This window comes from Diprion similis, chromosome 4 (assembly GCF_021155765.1).
Source record: "Diprion similis isolate iyDipSimi1 chromosome 4, iyDipSimi1.1, whole genome shotgun sequence".
Lineage (NCBI taxonomy): Eukaryota > Metazoa > Arthropoda > Insecta > Hymenoptera > Diprionidae > Diprion > Diprion similis.
Window position 1 is genome coordinate 11,494,646 of NC_060108.1, and position 20,138 is coordinate 11,514,783.

The 20,138-nt window shown below is 39.0% G+C and overlaps 1 protein-coding gene across 4 annotated transcripts in view; it reads left to right on the forward strand.

Annotated features, from left to right (window-relative positions):
• Window positions 1–20,138, forward strand: part of LOC124405568 (LIM/homeobox protein Lhx3) — a 61,968-nt gene that overhangs the window by 5,907 nt on the left and 35,923 nt on the right. For 2 of the 4 annotated variants that reach the window (XM_046880585.1, XM_046880586.1), the window contains exon 2: window positions 3,917–3,970. The exons of the other annotated variants lie outside the window; for them this stretch is intronic. In XM_046880585.1, coding sequence (XP_046736541.1) covers window positions 3,917–3,970 — 54 coding nt within the window. The remainder of the gene's footprint in view (window positions 1–3,916; window positions 3,971–20,138) is intronic. 4 annotated transcript variants of the gene reach the window in all.

A 20,138-nucleotide genomic window follows, 5' to 3' on the forward strand; every position in this document is an offset into this window, starting at 1 on the left:
ACCATAATGACAGTCATCAAAAGTTGTCCGCAGATCTTTCTTCTCAATCTGATTCGGATCTCGAGCTGATATGGATTAATTGAATTGTAACAACGATCCAGACTTGCATATCCCTCGTCATGAGAAACCGGGGCGGGAACTAAATATGTGTATACATATATGATGTTTTGAAAACAGTAGCAAAACGCCCTTGCATAAAGAACCCCATAGTACCGGTGGTGCAGTATAACACGTATACATAGTAGTTACACTAACTGCATAAACGGGGAAGACCCTTGCGGGTTCAGGGGCGGAAACCCCCGTGGCCACAGCGGCACGCGCCGTGGTGGATCGAGTTACCATGTAGCAGCAGCGTGGCCTAGTCGGCTGGCACGTTGGTCATATTAGAGTTTGTTTCTATTCACCCTGCTCTTTTTTCTTCTTACTTCCTTTTTCGTGGGAGTTTGGCATTTTTTATAACACCGCATTTCGAGAGCCCCTGAACCCCACCGTCCGGTTGCACTCTGCCGTGACAGATAGAGCTTGAGACATGATCGACGAGACTGTTTTAACGAACGTTCTTTTGAGTGAGACACATCGGATACACGTGAGAATCTTTCATGTGTGTCTGAAACCCTTTTTTCACAATATGAAAACCACCTCTATTCAAGTCCATGTTCGTCACTGTCTCTTGGAGGAAAATTCGGAATTACATGGAATATCAATCGAAAAGACAACTGCAAGGTAACGTCATATAACCGAACACTATTTTGGACTGGACTGAATGGTTTTTTGTCAGCTTATACGGATTCTATATTCATTGAGCTGTAGACTTGAAAGTGAATCATTGCAAACTCGATATCACGAAGTAGTTTACAGTACAGCGTCTTAAAAACATAAAAAAAAGTGTATATTTGTTTCTTCCAAATTGTTTTAACCTGAAATCTCTCCAACACCGAAATAGATCGATGTATGTCTTCGGAACTCGACTAATCAAACATACATCTGGCGATCTGTCCAAGCTAGACTATCCCAAACCAAGAAACTTTGAAACAACAATTGATTCTTTCATTTTTCTGTTCAATCAATTTCTATATACTGACACTAAATGCCTGACAGACTTTTAAAGCCGAAACAGTTTACTGATCTCATTGTCCGACTATCGAATGCGCGCTAAGGTGACATGCGTGGTAGGGAAGGTAATCTGAAAGGGCAACACCGAAGTGATGTGGGTACAGGACCACGACAACTCAGTGTCTGCCATTGTGTACATGTTCTTTTGGAGGTTTGCGGTGGCGTAGAGCGTCTATATTATCAAGGTTCCAAGTTGGTTCCCTGGCTCTCGACGTGGGAAAACTCGCTTCGCCAGGGGCGGAGTATCGGGTGCATTTTGACGTGGATCTAGACCGTCGAACTGGCACTCATGCCCACACTCGACTTGTGTCCCGTCAACCTGGGCACGTGCACACCGCCTCCGGGTGCTTTTCGAACGCACCTAATCGGTTGTGTTTCTGTTGCGCGTACGCTGCCCCCGGAGGCGCAGCCCCTCGTCAACGAAAATCTGGGATTAAGGACTTCTTGATGGGAACTAAACTGCGTTTGAACAATGAGAATAATATTATGGTAAAGTAGAGAATTTTTGGAGAACAGATGCACATCGCCCTATTATCGATATGGCATATGAACTTTTGGCTCGTTTTTAGAAACTTTCTTCCCATGATTTTGGTACATTTATTGTTGAGTCGTTCTCTCCTAAATTAGTCACGTATGAATTTTATATTCATCAGAATGATCGTTTTAAGGTTTGGAATTCTTTTTAACACGAGTAAAATGTAGATTTTTGTTGCGGTGTTGCAAGTTTTTATATTACAGTCATTTTTACTAGCTCTTAATTGGTAGGTTCAACGGTTATGAGTATTGCTAGTTGAGAGATTGTAGTAAATTTGAAAATAGCTTTTGAACGTTTCCCAGAATTGTTTTAAAACATCGTATTTCAATTTTTGGATTTGGTCTCAAGTTTCAGGCATTAAAATTTAATGAAATTCTACAAGAATTTATCAACTCCATCTGTTATGGTTGCCCCATTAATGATTACGTTCCTCTTTCTCTATTTCTTTCTTCTGCCCAACTAAAGGAGATGATCGTTGAGTTCCAAAAAAATCATTGGCACCTTTGAGAGGTTCAATTATTGTGGAAGAATGCTGTTGGAAAAAATCACTGACGGTAAAATAAAAATTTTGAATATAAAAATTATTCCGTAATTTCAATAAATTTTTTGTACTCCAATTCTTTAAAAACTGTATTTAAAATCGTAACAGAATATAAAATTGAGCGATGAAAAATTTTACAATTTCTGATAAAATCGTCAATGTGGAACTACTTGAGTATATAAATTGCATTTATCTGTTTTGAAAAATTCCAACGAATTTGTGATTACTCTCGTATCGTTCCGTGGGCGGGAGATAACAAAGACGTATATGTATATTCGGCAATTATAAATTGTTGAACTCTGCAACCCAAGTGAACTTGCAACCGAGTCAGTCTGTCATTTAGCCGACTTGATGTGACGTCACTCCAACGATGACCTTTGTTCTTAAAAATTATATCACCATAATATCAATTTTTTACGGTATCTCAAAATCATTTGCTTTACACTCTCGACGAAATCATTTGAAGTACGATAAATTTTCAACCCACAACTATGATTACATAGTATGAGAAAATTATCAAGATAAATTTTATACAAAAACCGATTTTCTCTGTGGTTGTTTGTATATTTTTCCGATACAAAAATTAACGGAATATTTTATCCACGAATGAAAAACCGAACATTTCGTCGGATTTAATCAGTTCATGGTCCACCGCCGAGACCTTGACCATTCGCCTGAACTTTTCACTCGCTGTTTGTAAACAGAATCGTGTAGCTGGAAGATAAGATTCTGGGGCTGCTAAGGCTCGACGACGACGACGACGGTCAAAAAGTTCGTTGCGGTAAATTTTGCTCATTTGCCGCGGGTAAGGTCAAAGCAAAGCAAAGCAAAGCAAAGCGAACCGACGGCTATCAAAGAAACCCACCGACAAGCACGGTATATACATATCTTATCGACAAAAAAGTGATTCGTATGCAAATATCGTGGTGACCTCGAATGTAAAAATTTTTTTAAATTTTATTTGTGTACGATTTACGCGCATATTGAAAGAATAATTGTACAAAGTTTTATACAAAATTTACTGAATAGTTTATAAATTCTGCTCGATGTTTATGACCAAGATTTTTGTCAATCGAAATCGTGCGAAACTGGAACTAAACTAGTAATCTTATCGGCGGTTACACTCGAATACGTTAATCGCTCGTGCGTATAAAATAAACCCAACCTGACGCGGTTTTCTTCATGCAGAGAGTCAAATCATGAAGAAAATTTTTACTTGTGAAGGTAAACGGTGAATCGGAGAGGCTTGACTGAAGATGTGCGTGAACATTTTTGATGCGTATTTATACCTGTAATATGCGATTTATCATTTACAAATTATGGTTTTTTTTTCGCCTATTTTTTGATGACTTTGTTAAGTTGAGAATTTATGTTTTTTCAGACGTGTAAAAGCGTGTTTTTCATCTAAAATATAAACTTCAGAATCGGGATACGGATACGTTGTACAGTTTATTTCAATATCGATAAATTTGAACTTCCAAAAAGTAAATCACATAATACGTAGATTTAGGTTACATCGTAAAAATCTAACCTTGAGATAAAATACAATGAACGAGTCGAACGTTTCGCACTAAAGATTAATTCAGAATTGAAAAAAGTTGTCAAAAGTTAATTAATTTCGTTCATCATTTTTCCACACACTTTCATTCACCTTAAAGCCACCCTTCGGTCTGATTCAGAATTTTCTGTTTATTATTTTAATTTCGATATTTTTCCTTTTGTTTTAGAGAATAAACGATCCGAAACTACCAAAATCCATTGTTGTCTGGTCAAGGAGCAAAGTGAGTTTTATTTTACTTTTCATTTATTTCATTGTTTCCATCCGTTATTGAAGGTAATTTTTGGAACGGTGTCACCGCTTAGCGAACAATTTTTTTCCTTTTACTTTTTCTTTTTCTTAGTTTTTTTTTTACTTCTCCTATAACATCATTAGCAGTTCGTCGATCACCAAGATCCCTGTGAAGATTTTTGCCCTTTAAAGATCTTCTTCACATGTACTTCGCGGATTTTTAATGGAAAAGTGTAGCGTATTTATATGGCGAAGCAAATCACGAGCGATGGAAGTTGCGTGCAGTTGCGCCTCACCTTCGGCACCCTTATCCTCCTCCAGAGGTTATCCATCCAATCCTTCTAGTATGCGCGCTTACGAGCTGTGCGATCGTAAAAACTTTCCACCTTACGCAACTCCGACCTTTGCCACCTGCAGTGCTATTACGAGTAGCTGCAGGTAATACGATTCGTCGCAGACACGACTTACGTATCTCAGCGCATTGGTCATAAAAAACTCGACGTAGAATGGCATAAAACCGCTCACATTGGGCTAGAAGATACCTGTGTTATCGATCGATCCGAGGAGTCAGTCGTGCCAACTAATTCGATCGCAGCGCTTCGGGGTTTCGAAAACCACTTTTTGCGCACTACGCCGTATCGTTGCTGAGACAATTCACCCCGAGTCGATTTTGAGCGACCCCTGTAGCTGCATGGCTTGGAATTGAGCCGATTCAGTTTCCCCCTTGCAACCTGATCTGGGATGTTTAAGCGGCGGTTAAACCTTGACGTAATAAACTTACCGGTACATGGCCACACAATTTCTGAATTCTCCGCTGAAATACAGCCAGAATAGTTAGAAGGAAAGAAACTGAGTATTTTTTATTTTTGGTTCACGCATCGTTGAGTTTTTTAATGTCAAAATCGTATTGTTTGTTCGATTTTAAAAGAGGTGGTCACCTTTCATACTTGATTTTAAAGTTCCATTGTAATGGGTACTATCGATATGGGAAGGTTCGTGAATAACCATTCATAAAATGGTTTAAAGATGGTAATATTATTTTTATCTTAAGCTTCGAAATTTAAATAACGGTCCATAATTGTTCAAATTATGATACTTTCAGCAGGTAACAGAATTCTCGATAAGCTTGAACTTTCACGTCATTATACTAGTGCTGTCAATCATTGAAAAGGAAAAACCCGGTATTTTTGTGCTCAACTGCACATCAGTAATTGTCATTAAAATTAGAAAATTTTCTGCTTTCTTTTTTCGATGCGTTTTTTTTTTTTTTTGTAATTATACCGAATTTTTCAGAGGACTTTAATTTAAAACTCCACGGAGTCTGGGTCTCACAAAATCTAGATATTAGAATAAATTGTGCCCTAAATCTCATTGAAATCAAAATTATCACGTGAAACGTACTGTCGACAAACTTTCCAACTAAAGTGATTGTAAAGTTAAACAATTAGAGACCGTTTTTTTTTTTTCTCTCTTTAATTTCAAATCTTAAAACAAAGATAACATTAGTATGCATCAGCAGTATAATTCTTGGTCCGTATAATCATTTCCGAAAGTTCTAATATCAATACCAGTTATTCAAAGTTCATAATAACTCAAAAATGAGATTGCGTGAGAAGATGACCATTCCCCTTAAATGTCCGAACGGATTTATACCGATATCATGTCCATGGTACTCTATTCCAAAATGTTTATGGCGAAGTCGTTAATCCAGCGACGACAGAGCCAAGCCTTGTCCAAAACGAGAAGCAGGGAACATGTGATAGCGGAGTTGTTCAAACGGCGTATCCATGACTAGATCATAGGGGTCATTGATGTGCTTTGGGTCTATTCAGGGCGTTGAGAGGTCCTCGAAGTGTAAGTCGAGGTGGTGCATTATACGTTCCGGCAGCAGCAACCCATATGCCGTCGAAGTTGAGCCCCGTGAACCAACTATAGAGGCGTCTCTCTCTATTTATCTCTCTCTCTCTCTCTCTCTCTCTCTGCTCTCGACGGACCACTCTGACGGGATTTATACAATCAAAGCGATTGTCCCGGCATTGCACCTCTCTCTGACAACCCGGCAAAAGTTACTTTCAAGTTGTTTGTCAAAGCGTATTAGGTACTCCAGCGGACTACGCTCAAACAGCTAATGGCCCTCCTCATCCTCTTTTACACACACTCGGATACCCCGGTACGGTCTCATTTTCAAGGGCTTTTTTAGCTTGCTTGAAAGATGCGGGCCCTTTTTGAATTCACTCGTTTGTAAAATCGACGCCCTTTTCGATCCGCTGTTCTTATAAACGATTTGATGATATTAGAATTGTAAATAAATGAATCGATTTTTCAGAATATTTTTCGACGTTGTGATTTTTTACTTCGGTCAAGTTCTCTGAAAATTTTGTATTCGCGAATCAATTATATTTACAAGTATCTGTCTCTAGCTATAGTCTTTCGAAAAATTTGTAGTTTTATGTTCGGAATTCTTATATCTCATTGTCAGTTTGTTTGGAACTAGGATATTATTTTTTGGAAATTGTAAAATGTAATTCACATAATAGCGACGTTGTTTATAGAAGTGTGATTGATTTTTTGAGGGCTTGAAAACTTTAGCAATATTCAAAACTGTGAGAAGATGGAAAAATTAAGAAGGCTTCTCCGTTTCTAACATTACGTACAAACAGGCGATACAAAATTCCGAATAACTAAAACTAAGATATTTTGTCTGATGAAGACCGAATGATGAAAAATTACTGTCACAGTTAAACAAAAGGTCAGAGTTGGAAAATGATTTCATTAACGTTTTAGTTGGTACTTAATTGGTACTTAATTGGTGACGAACTTTACTTCTATGTGCTGATCTACCAACTATCGGCCAAATTTTTATGGTCATAATTTTGATCTTTATGCAATTTGCATATGTAGTAGTCCGCAGTAAGGTATGCAAATCCTTCTTATTTTCAGATCTTCAGGCCTTACCGTTTACGACAAACTCGTTGATTAATTTCAACGCGTTTTTCAATTCAATTACCTTTGTCTTCGAATGCTTAGGATTCCTTGTCGACGTATCAAAGGTGATTTAATGTGTATTGCGTAAAAAAGTCTGATCTTATTAAATACGAAATTCATTTCAGATAGTCATCAGGTACTTCCAATAAACACGTTTTCCCGGTACTTTCCTTCTGTCCCAAAAATTTCAGATTTTACTCCAAAGTTCATACTTTTTCACGTGAGAAAATAAAAACAAATAATTTTTCGATCCTTCCCATGTATTCTGTACCGAAACGACAAAGAAAAATTTGATTATTTCTGTAGTTTCTGAAGATCTACCCCAAAATTGATTTCATGTTTCGAAATATCAAACTTTTTCCCCGAAAACACATATTAGACTACTTTTTTCTGATGACAGGAAATGCTGCAAAACTTTGAAAACGTGATAAAATTGATACACGTACTTCTGGTGAGCAGTAAATATTCATCATCTAAGCATCAAAGGACCTTTACATCCCAGTGTACACTATAATGCATCCAAATTACAGCCAGGTGAAAATTTTTACTCTGACAAGCTGGATTCAAGTTGGTACTTGGGCCGTATAAGAAATTGAAATTTTGTGCCGACGAGAAATACTTGCTCACTATTGTGTAGTCATCAAGTTAACATAGAAGTAAAAAAATAGTAAGAAATTGAAAACCATTATACAATCAAGCATTTGTTTTCAATCAATTTTCACAACCTGTTTCAAATCGCAAGTCTCGAACCCCCTAGAGATCCGAATAATTTAAAACGTCGCCGATGATCGAGGGTGTAGGTAGTTTGTCACGTCTTCCTTGGGGTCTTCCTTATCCAGGGAATGAACAATTCGTTCGTCAGAGTATACACGTGGCCCACGTGGCTCGCGTGGCGGACACGTGGCCGTAGAGTGTGGCCCAACAACTGGTGCTCGCTCCTCCTGGCACCACATGCGTCGTGTGCATGGTGCGTCCCGAACGAACGGGTCCCCGATGCCAGGAGTCCGGACTGCCTTTGACGAGGGTGTGCGCCGAAAGCGCGAGTATTGTCCGTCGGAAAGCCGAACATGAAAGAGCGTTTTGTGCCAAGGTACACAGGCTCAGCTGCTTTCAGTGCTGTTTTCAATCTTCGTAGTCCCCGCAGGTTGCCGTCGCATCAACGCATCCTGCGAACTCATCGATCTCGCCTAATCAACTCCGTTCGTCTCGAACAGCAACAGGAACGAAGACACGGCCGCCATTGGTGAAACGGTGAAACGGGGAGCCGATCGGTTCATTATCCTAATGGAGCCGAGGTGTTTACCGCGGTTGGTGTTACGTAGCCTCAGGGTTTATCGATTCTTTAGCTTTTACCGAACAATCGTGTCCGGCAATTTTAAAAATGGGTCTTGCGAAGGTCGTTTTTCTGTATCGATAGCAAGTGCTATAGATACGCTTGTATGGGAATAAGGGGTAGCCAATTTTCAACTCAGGTGTGCATTGTTATCTGTACCTTCTCGACAAAGGTATTTTGGCTTTGCGTGTGGTGTGCTATGGGAAGCTGAATTTATGTCAAGTGTACTTTGTGCAAATATCTAGAAACCCGTTTAAAGTGATATCTGCTGTTTGTTTTTACTTTTCAAACACGAATGGGGTAGTTTTTTTACTGGTAAAGTCTCAAAAACTTGAAAGTCCCTTGTGGGAATCCAAGTGAGTTTGAGAAATCCTTATACATCAAATCTATATCAACTCCGAACTAATGAAATGTTTCTTTATTATCGTCTCAACGGATTCTTTTCATTATAGAAATGATATTAGATGACGCTGAAAACCATATCAAGCTTTCGAAATACCGTGAAGCTGTTTAAAGTTTTCGAGAGTCTTTTTTTTTACAATTCACAAAGTTCTTTGAGGTTTTGGGGTACTCAAACTAGGTGTATGGACTAAAGCGTTTACACCTCGTGAAAAACTACGGTTCTGAGTATACATACAGAAAAACTAAATACCAGCATCAAAAAGTTATCACTCGCTGTTCAGTGTTTCAGCGCAAAGCTTGCAGTTACTTGAAACGAGTGTGAGAATGAACGTTTAAACAGGCTAGTGGGTGTACATGACTTTCCTAAAATTTGAAAAGGCATATAACCAACGGTGAACAGGATGCGCGTAAACAGAGCTGAGCGGGTGATTAAGCGCGTAAGTACCGCATGGGAATTGGGTCATAGATTTTCCATAGAAGCGTTAGTCGATGCGTGACGTAGTGTAATATATAAGTGACAGCGATCCCGGAGTCCATAGAGCGCAGAAATGTATGGAAGTCTGAATGAAAACCAGTTCATTGGGAGCGTTTCCATTGTGTCATGGGCACTCCCGCATAAAGAGATGGAAAACTGCGGGACTCGCGTAAATGCGCCTCGCGCGAATGGTTATAAAATTGGGGCCCGCCATTTTCCCCACAATGGAAATCGGCCAACGGCCATGACCCTCGTCATGGATCAGTCGTCTCTCAACAGGTCGAGAGGAGCCTTGTTCTCTCTCATTATTCGTACATCCGTAATTTACTCCCATTGAAAAAAATCCATTCTACACAACGGTGAAGAGTTGAAAAGTTGTTTCCCATGAACTCTGGGTGGCGTTGGTACCGTAATCGCTACAAGGCGTTCTGTTTTCGCCGCACTTCGGCCCTGATCCTTCGGCCAAGGAACGCCTTCCCTTTTACTGTATCCGTGGTGGGCAGTGCCGGTGCACGAAAACGAGGCTCCAGCTATTCAGAGGCGCTAAGTGCGACAAAACCGTGACATCCTGTCGGCCACGAGGCCCTGGGATGCCACGCGTCACCCGTCAACGAGGAGTGAAGACTATCCTGCACTTCCAACAGTGCATGGCGATGAAAATGAATTTGTAGTCCTGGATTGGGCGCGCTGATGGAGATAGTCTTGTGGAGTGAGAATCATCTAGGTGACACTGACACGCTTTTGCTTGTTCATTTGTCGAAATTAATTAAAATTTGTAAAGGAACTTTCAAAATTTAGGATGATGTGTGTTTGGAGCCAGTATAACATAAACGTGGGACACTGAATAGCGTTGGGTTTCGTGAAATTGAGTGATCGCTAAAATGATGAAATTTTGATTGTTAACTTTAATCGGATGAAGTTGACATTTTTTGTACACGTTTTGAGATGAGAGACGCGTAGAATGACAGAGAGGATTTGTGATGTTATTCTCAAGCTATTTTTCAAACATTTTTTTTCGATATTGACGTATTCGCATTTGTAAGCATCTCGAGTATTTCATGTTTGCCATTTAAACTTTGCTTATATTACTAGAAATCGATTTGATAGTATTTTTCAGCATAAATCAAAGAAAAAACACATTGACATCCAAATTAATTTTATGAAAGATGCGCTTACCTTGAGTAGAATTGTATCTTGACCCGCAACTTTCTACTCACGGTTAGTAACTTTTGAAATAAAGAAGGAATGTGATTCTCAACTCTTGAGATTACAAAAATGGTACGTATAACCAAATATATGACACCAAATGCACGAGCGCCAATGTTCTGGGATTTTTAAAGTTCAATTTTTAGATTCTAATTTCAGTCGGTAGTAACCATGATATTCTTTAATTGTCAATACGTAACACCTCGCTCGTATATCGAATCGAATCAACACAATCTCTTGACAACCTTCTCGAAGCATGCAAACAAGGAAAGTTGTGAATTTATTAAACCCGGTTTTCCAACAAAGTTACTTATACATCGGCACAGAAATTTATCGGGCTTCCAGCTATACAATTCTTAGAATATCGTTAGAGGAAAGTGCGCTGATGATTAAGACGGAGATGTGAGATAGAATGTCGGGCAAATTATAACTCAGGACATAATAATCAACGGTAACTAGAGATGCACAAAGATGGCTTCGTCCAGAATGCAGGATGAATATTGCCTGTAAATATTAATAATGTTTTTTAATTTATAATATATTAGTGATGCAGTAGTATTTAATATCATTTGGAACAACCGATAAGTTCAGTTTCACGGTTTTCAAGATTCTCAACATCCTGGAGAATGAAAGTCGTGACTTTTTCCATTAATCGTTCTAGCCAAATGAACTTTCATCAATACCTTGAAACATTAGAAAATTTTTCAACCCCAAGTTCAATCTAAACTTTACTTATTTGTTTACACGCAATTTTGCCAATTACAGTTACAAGATCAGGTATTAAAATTTCGATTTCTTTACAATTTCCATATACTATTACAATATGTACTATAAGATGTTATATTACAATATTCCCCAAACCGTGATTCATAAAACGAAATTGTCAGTAAAAAGTTTTCCGAAGAATTTCAATGCCCGGATAAAACGTGGCGTTTCATCGCTGTTATTCGGGCAGAACGTACAGGATCAGCAAACCTTCTACTATATGCGCGTAAATCAGTACAATAGAAAAACTTATCCCATCGCTAATAGCCCTAGTCCCCTCCGATAAACACCCCTGTTTTCATTCCAACTTTCACTAACCCTTCGAGCAGCTAGTGGCGAAGCCAAACCCCAGCTATCCCCGTTACGACCAGATGGCGAACGCTGGGCAGACTTCCTATGCATGCGTGCATGCGTGACATACACACACACACGCACACGCACATCACACCTTACACACATATTATTATTCGTATGCATACGTGTACAGATGTATGCATATATACAGGAGCCTCAAGCGACTGGTTAGACTTGCCAATGTTTGGTTAGGCTCGTACTCGCCTGCCTAATGTGGTTAATAAATGAGTTTATTTTGCGGGTTCTTCACGTCATGGTATGATAGCGTAAGTACGTACACGCAGGCGTAATTTTTTATTGATCATCTGGTTATCCGAATCTGCAATCGCGACGAAGCGGAATACAGCGGATTTTTCTAAAAAAATATGCAAGAAATTATTCGGATTTTTTTGTTTGTTCACATCACCGCGTGTTTTGCCACCTAATCATAATGGAATAATAATTTGAACGTGAAATGCTATGAAAGAAAAGTACAAACGGAAAAGAACGGTAACGGTGGGTGAAAAATAAAAACCACGCGAATTACAATTTCCCACCGCAAGAGAACAGCTTACGTTTTTGACTCGAGACACGTCAATTTCTCACCACTTTTTTGGAACTCCAACAAAAAGTTTTTTGGTGTACGTGAGTCTTTGTTAAAAAAAAAAAATAAGAAAATGAGACCATATGGAACTCTTAACGATATGATGTACCCGAGAGATGGAATTTACAAGGTTGAGCGTTTTTCACCCCTTCCACCCCTCCTGTTATCGCAATAGGTAAAAAACATAACGTTACCGTTCTAGGGTTAATATCATTGATGAGTATTTTTCTGTAATGACAAATTATTAAAATTTGAAGGAAAATTTATATTATAAACTTATTCAAGTTCATTGATTAAAATTAATGTAAGATTTTATCTCATACATTTGTAATTAAGGGGTATAGTAAAAAATAACAAAAAAAAAAAAAAAAAAAAATGTTAAAATTTGAAGGATATTTCTATTCCTTCAGAAGAGATCAGAGGCTGGCTGTTTTTGGTAGGCAAACACCACAAGTACAGGGCGTGTTTAAATTCGGGCGGTGAAATAATGCGATCAAATAATACCGCCGATGGTTGGCGGTGCTTGCGTCAACAGCAGCGGACGTTCTTATTGTGCAAATACGCGGATCTAGGTATGCGAAAGAAGTGTGTGCACACACATGACGTTATATAAGCTTGCAAGCGGCACCGCAATTCACGTTCTGATCTCTGGGGATCGTCGGTTCTTTACCTCGCTGTATGAATACGTCCCGCTTTTTCCAGCCCTTAAACCTCAAGATCCCCTTTTGAATAATATTCGAATTCACGAAGCTTGGCAGGCTTAATTTCAAATCTTTCTGACGGTGTGTGACAGTCCGAGTAGTACACAGTAGACTCATATTTGGTGAAAAAGTGAAGTCTTTGTCAAAAAATAGTCAAGCAGAAATTTGAATGATAATTACAAGAACTTATTGATCCAATTACAATTTTTTCTTTGTGTGTAATGTCAACAAGATGAATTTTCAGAACACCAAATATATAGGTACTCGAACTGTTCTAGTTGACAAAAAAGGCTTCATAGATTCAAAACTTTAACATCGCGAATGGGTATGACTTCGTTTTCGAAGAATTGGACATTTTTTACCCAGTTTGATATAATTTCAGTCCAAATTCTTCAACATCTCGAATGGATCAACTCTGGATAGTTTACCGAAGCATACTAACTATTTTATCGACACGAACCCAAGCTCGACTACCACTTATTACTTTCACTGCAGAGTATTGCCCATAAATGTAATGTGCCAGCTACTCTATAATAATTGCGTCACATGGTTCATTTGAAAAGAAAACGGTCATTTTCTTAAGAATTCAGTTCAGCTGTTGTATTCTTTGAGGCAAAGTATAGGCACGCTGGAATCTAATATCAAAAACACTTGTGTTGAAAATAGAGCATCTTGAAAGCTGACTTCACATGTCATTTCAACGAAAATATCACTCTCTAGCGTTACGTATGCATCGGCGTAAGCACCTACGAATTATACCCTCCATCAGGATGGGTAGGTAGGTATGTGTAGCACCAGGAGGAGGAGGCGCAATTCACTATCTCGAAAATCGTGCATCTGCCGCGTCGTCGTCGCATAGTCTGGTACCCATGGTCGGGTAGGTACCTAATTTCGGTGATTCATGCGGCCAACATTACGTCCTTCTACATAGCTGGCGGTGGGATATATGGACTGCTTTTCCGTATTATGGCTTCCAACTTGGTCTGCCTACATGCAGTCGGTGGGTTGCTTCGGGATATCACACGTACCGGACTGGTTATACACTCACGAGTTACGACCCGCGTCAGCCAAGGGTCGACAAAGAAAAGGGAGGGCGAAAGAGGAAAGAAGAGGGAAAAAGAAATACTTGGATCCTGGGGTCGGTTAGGCCGTTGCTCTTCTTTAATGCCGTCGCAGTCCTGGTCATTTATGATTATCCATAGCAATGGCCTACGGTGATAGGACTCGTGAGGAGATAGAACTGATCACTCCACCTCTGATGATATGGCTCGAGATCCATAAGAATTCAGGGATCGATCAAAACCACGGTTTTCGTGGTGCCATTAACAACTTAGGCAATTTTAAATTAGATCGTTAAGACTCCATCTCCATGACAAATTGCAAGACTTAATGAACTGTACCTCATTAACTTGATTAGGAAAAAGTTATCGGAAAATTATGCGATCGATCTAGAATGTAAGATCAAATATGATACCGTGCCAATGGCAATAGAAAAGTGTCAATAAAGAGACGAGTACGTCCACAGCTTTATACTCCAGTTACAATTTCGATTTCAAATGACTTTACAATCGGTCCAATGACTACGTTCTAATGTAAATCAAAGATGAACAAAGAAAGGAGAGCAAAGGTGAAAAACAGACGTATACCAGGCGGAGGATCTGGCACGTTCGCAGTCTCCCTGAGTCCCCGTGCCGAATGGAACCGGATGTGACAAGTGACGGGCTCGGTGACCTCCAGGCTCCCAGTAAAAGTCACCCTCCGTGGGTTGCGCGTCGGTTCCCCTCTCAGGGTATGGCAGAGTCTACACCCACGCACTCATGCACTCGCGCACCCATTGTGCCACAACCCCTAAACCTCTAATAGGTACACGCATCCCCTGATTAGAAGCAGCCATAGCTCGACGCTGCAGAATGGGGTGGATGGTTGACTTTCGTAGGTTAAAATCAGCCCTTCGCGGGGCAGATGGTATCGGATAAAATTGCTTTCATGCCTTTGCTTTTGCCTTTGCCTTTGTCTTTGTCTTTCGTTCAGTTTTCGCGTTTTCATCTGCCTTCAACGCCCTCATTCAGAGTTCGTCGACGATCACAATAAATCAACACTTTTTGTTATTCTAATTTTTCATATTTTGTATAATTGCATATAGGTTAAAAGGTTAGAAAGATCGTTCAAATCAGTAAGATCAATAACAAGTATAAGTAAGTCGATTTGCCTCGTCATTCCATATCACCATTTAATTGGTCTCTGAGGAACGAGCTTCAATGCCGTGGTTTAAGGCTGCACATTTGACATCAGTGACGTAATCCGATGTCTTTGGATCATAGAAATCTTTAAACTACAAAGGGAAACCATTTTTTTTACATATATATGAACAAATCGCGATTACGCTTTTTCATTTATATTCAACGGGAATATTTGTAGGAATATTTTCACTAATACACAGGAGTTTAATATATTGAAAATAATAATAAAAGTATCATCGCTGCTGAGATCAACAGTAATCTTCATGTTTTACCGTATCATATATTGCGAGTATAAGTATAACGTGTGAAATTATACGATGGGTGCGTGATGATCGAGTGACGGTTGATAGCAAGCATGCGATGGTACTCACGTGTAATTATTCTAATGCCCCTCTATGACGTGTATGATTTATGCCCAGCATTTTATAAATAAGCTCTCAAGAGATCGCTGTTCGCTCATTAAATGGAAAATTCACATTTTACGTCTACCCATTTGCGTTACATATCGTATCGCGTTACAGAAATCAAAGACATTACAATGCCTTGATGGTCGCACTGTAACGGCCCTTCAAAGTTCTAAGAGATCTCAATCATTGAGTGTAATGTGTCATTCAACCGAATTAAAAATGTCCATTTTTTTCTAACGATGATGACAAAAAGAAAAGACCAAATTGAAATTGAGGTTGGAGATTCAGAAATTCTGGAACTCTTCGTCTCATTGTCAAATGCTCTTCTCACTGTTTGATAACAATTTGAAGAAAGGTAAAAGAGATTGGTTGTCCAAAAATCGTTATTACTTTTACGAGATGAGACAGTCGAACATAATTGAGCACTTACCAAATTATTATGTTTTACGCTGTGAAGATTTGTTTAAAAGTACAAAAAATAGAAAATACTGGATCGATAAAGAAAAGTTTATTGTTGTTAGATATCGATGCTTTATTTCAAATCACTTAAAAATGGTTATAAATTAGGGCAGGGAATTACTTATACAAAGTGACTGAAAAATAATTTTTTTTTTCACTATTCAAGTGAATATTAACGTTAATTTTGGATCATCATCATTGTCCATAAACTGTTGTAAGATTGAATACAATCTAGATGTTCCAGTGACCAACGATTGTTGAAAAACAGTTCTTTTAGTAAAATAAACCGACTTAGAGTGAAATCGAACGAATCAACTAGATTTTTAATAATTCTCAAGCACTGTGAAATAAATCATTGATATTCAAGCTTTTGCTGATAAATCTATTAGTTTATGTTTTTGTATTTTAAAACACATCTCCGTAGCTTACGAATATAGTAATCTTAGAAATGTTTACCGTGTATCGACTATCTAAATATCGTAATAAAATTTATGAAACGCATTGATTTTCGGTCAACCAACTTCCATCAAGAAAGAAAGAAAAAAATTAAGGAACTGAACATATTCCAAACGGAGCAAAGGACGCAATGGGGGAGGGATTGGGGATGAGCTGTGTACAGGTGGTCTACCCCGATTCGGGTACAAGGGTAGCATTAAACCCATATTATACGGTGCTGTATTAATACACCCGACAGTTTATTATCATTAATGATACGCCCTTACGAGAAGAGGGGAGCCGAAGCCCCGCAAGGGCGGTTCAGGGCTATTTGTAGATTATGCAAGTTTTACGATCTTTGGTAATTGAATAAAGTTTGCTTTTTAGTACACTGTTTACTCATCTCGGGGCAAAATAGCTCCTGAATTAATTACTATCGGCTCGCAAATTATACCACGTATTTCCGTGTAGCCCAGAGTTTCTTGAGATTCTTCAGCCTCTTTTTTCCATGGAATTTCAAAATATTAGGGTCTTCAAATGTGGAATTTGTTTTTGTTCAACAAAGCTTTTATATTATTCCCATATTTTCTACGTATGCAAAAGTATTGCAAATAAATTTTATTTTATACTTTCTATCGCGATTAACCACGCAGCATCATTTTGGACGGAGATGGGTTACTGCGACCCTTGCTTTGATGGTCAGGAATTAATTTTTTTCATTACCGAGTTACACTCAGCATAGACAAGTCACGCGGCATTCATTGATAAAAAACGAGTTTCAGCAGCAGGTTCTTCCGTTTTTTCGGCCGAGCGGTACAACGGTTTTTCATTCGATTGTCTGACGTTGATGGATGCTGCGCACGCGACCGTCAATGCAAGTGCTCGATGGTCCAGAGCTCCGAGTCCAATAGGAAGCTGCGGGTATAAACGAGGGGCGCGACTCGAGGGTGTCTCATCGTTCTACAATTTTGGAGTTACGTTTCGAGCCTCTTAAGAAATGTTTCAAACGATTTTCAACGAACAAACAGTAGAAAATTCCATCGTTATACGTACTAGAAAATATTAGTCAGCCGGCTTTTGTTACATAAACAATTTAAATATTGTTTGAATCACGAGTAGATGTAGTACAAGGAACTATTTAATGTGATTATAGTTGTTAATACCACATGCTTTTGGTTTGTTTGGTACATAAATATGGCAATGGTTACAAGAAAATATAGCATGAATTAGCATTATTAAGAACAATAGTAACAAACTAGACGTCGTAGTTACAGCCATGAAACTCATTTTCATTTCGTTGCAATAATAATATTTTGCGGTTACAGTAAAAAAGTGAAAATTGTTTAGGATTGTATTCTAACCACAATTATAAATTTCCTTCTGTGTGATATGAGAAAAAAAAATGATATATCATGAAAATCACAGTCCTGCTATATTTTTTAGACGCATTTATTGGAACGCGGTGAGTCGGCAGGATTAAAGACAAGTCGCCATCCCTTATTTTTCGAGCCGTCCTAATCAGCGGGATCTCCGCACTCCCGAGAGGATCGGAATCCCACGGCGAACAACCCCGTTTTATCCCCGCATCCCACGCCCCCATCCCCCCACCCTGGATTCGGAAGGGCCTCGTGGTGCAGAACTGTTTCGGTAATTGAAAAAGATTTCGAGATAGGAAAGATTTGTTTTTATTTACTGATCGTTGTCCATTTATACTCGTGGAATTGTCACTGACGATTTTGGGAAACGAAGATTATTGTAATTTGTGCACAGTTTTTGCTCTGATTGTGCGGCATATTGAAGAAGTTTTGTTGAAGAAAAACTGTAGAAAAAAACTCGATCTAATACCGTGCACCGGAATTTATGAATATATGACAACAAAGCGGAATAATCAGTCGCTCGAAATTTGCTTTTGGGAGGTTTATTGCATCGCTGATAACAGATCAAAGTTTAAAAAAAAATCGATACCAGATTTCCAAATTAAGAAACTCCGTCGAAAATTAGTTTTTAACTGAAATTTGATTGGTTTTTTTTAACCACATTTTATAAGGTGATGAAAATATTTTAGGTTAGGTAACTGAATGTTTGATACCGCAAAATTACGCCGTTTATTATTATACTTTGCTGATCCATCCAATCATTTCCTCCCGCCGCATGCTTTCAATCATGCGGTAATTATAAATTTGAAAAATTTTGAAAAATTTGTGAAATTTATAATAATAAAATAAAGTTCTCATTGCAGAAAAATCAAACAAAAAGTGAAATGAATTAACGTCCCCCTTACTAGGAAGTCGGACTGGTTTTCTTTGCAGATGTCAGACGTGAGGATAACTCGATAATTCCGCGGTAATCCTCAGCGTCAGCCATAGAGCGCGTGAGCAAATAGAATTCACTGTCGTATCATCGGATTGTCGACGGCCGCGTGTGCGCCCTCGACTTCGAGTGGCCCTCGTCAAGCCCCCGGTAACATACGCACGCACGCACGCACGCACGCACGCCTGCACGCCTGCACGCACTTTTAGATGGATCGAGGCGAGCTTAAACTAGTGTAAATATGTATGCCCGTGTTCTATACTGGCGGTGACACGCGTTCCGGTTATCGTAAACCGGCGTGCAATTGCCAATTAGTCGAATAATCGCATTAGATGTGCATAATTCAGTAGTGATGTACGGCTGTTTTTGCGAACAGATCCCGATACCGACATGTTACCGACACTTTAGCCGCTTCACTGCTGGGACACATACGGGGGTAACCCCCACCCCCGTAAAAAGAGTGTCGACCAGAGTCGAGATGACCGCCATTTTGGAAAAAAAGGATTTTTGTCCGAGCTGTGAAACGGTTATACTGTCGGTAAGATGTCGGTATCGGGATCTGCACGCAGAAACGGCCGGATATCACTGATTAATTCAGATGTTTCTCTCATAAATAAAATCTATCAACCAAGGTCGCATAATTGACAATTTATTTCTCTTCTTTTCATGTGCAACACTGACTGTTTATTCATGTATTAATATCTACCGATTGGTACGTATTTAAAAGTTTCGCCTTTAAATTCTACAAAACTTAGTTATGATTATATTTTTATCCTAAAAGATCGTAATCTTCTGATCCTTCTTTGTCTACTTCTGCGTCATAGTTACGAGTTACTGTACAGTGACAAAAAACTAAACACCGAAGTGCGCATGCGCCAAGTTCTTTGCCTGCTCACTATTAGACAGGCTGACCAACTCCTTCGGGCTCTGGTGGGTTGCGCTTCGAGGTTATGTTGACTTGACAGTGAACCTGTCACATTTTAGCCACCTCAAGTTCTTCACCTAACACAACCTTGAAACGACTTCGAATTTTGGCAGCTAGTATCTTTGAATCCCCTTCTTGTGAATTGGTCAATCTGATAATCAAACGAAAAATTCGGCGTTAATGGCTTGAATCTACCGATAAAATCACGTAATATTACAGACTAGTATTCGGGTGTTCAGTTTCTTGAGACTTCCATGATTACAGTTCTGTGAACATTTCATTTAACTAAATCTTCATTATCTTAACTGAAATTGCTGAATAAATTGTGAGATATCTTTTTCATCAATGCGATAGAATTGAAAGTTGATAAATCTATACAAGTTAGTTTGCAGCGTGTAGTGAACTCTGTTTAATTACTCAAAAAAAAAAAAAAAACTCGTGATCGTGCACTGTAACTTATCAAATCAAATATACCTTTACAGCTGACGATACAAAAATACACATGCATGTATGTAGGTGAATAGGTTGGATAAAATCGGTACCTAATTGCGAAGGATCGAGGCCTGCGACCTCCGTCGAT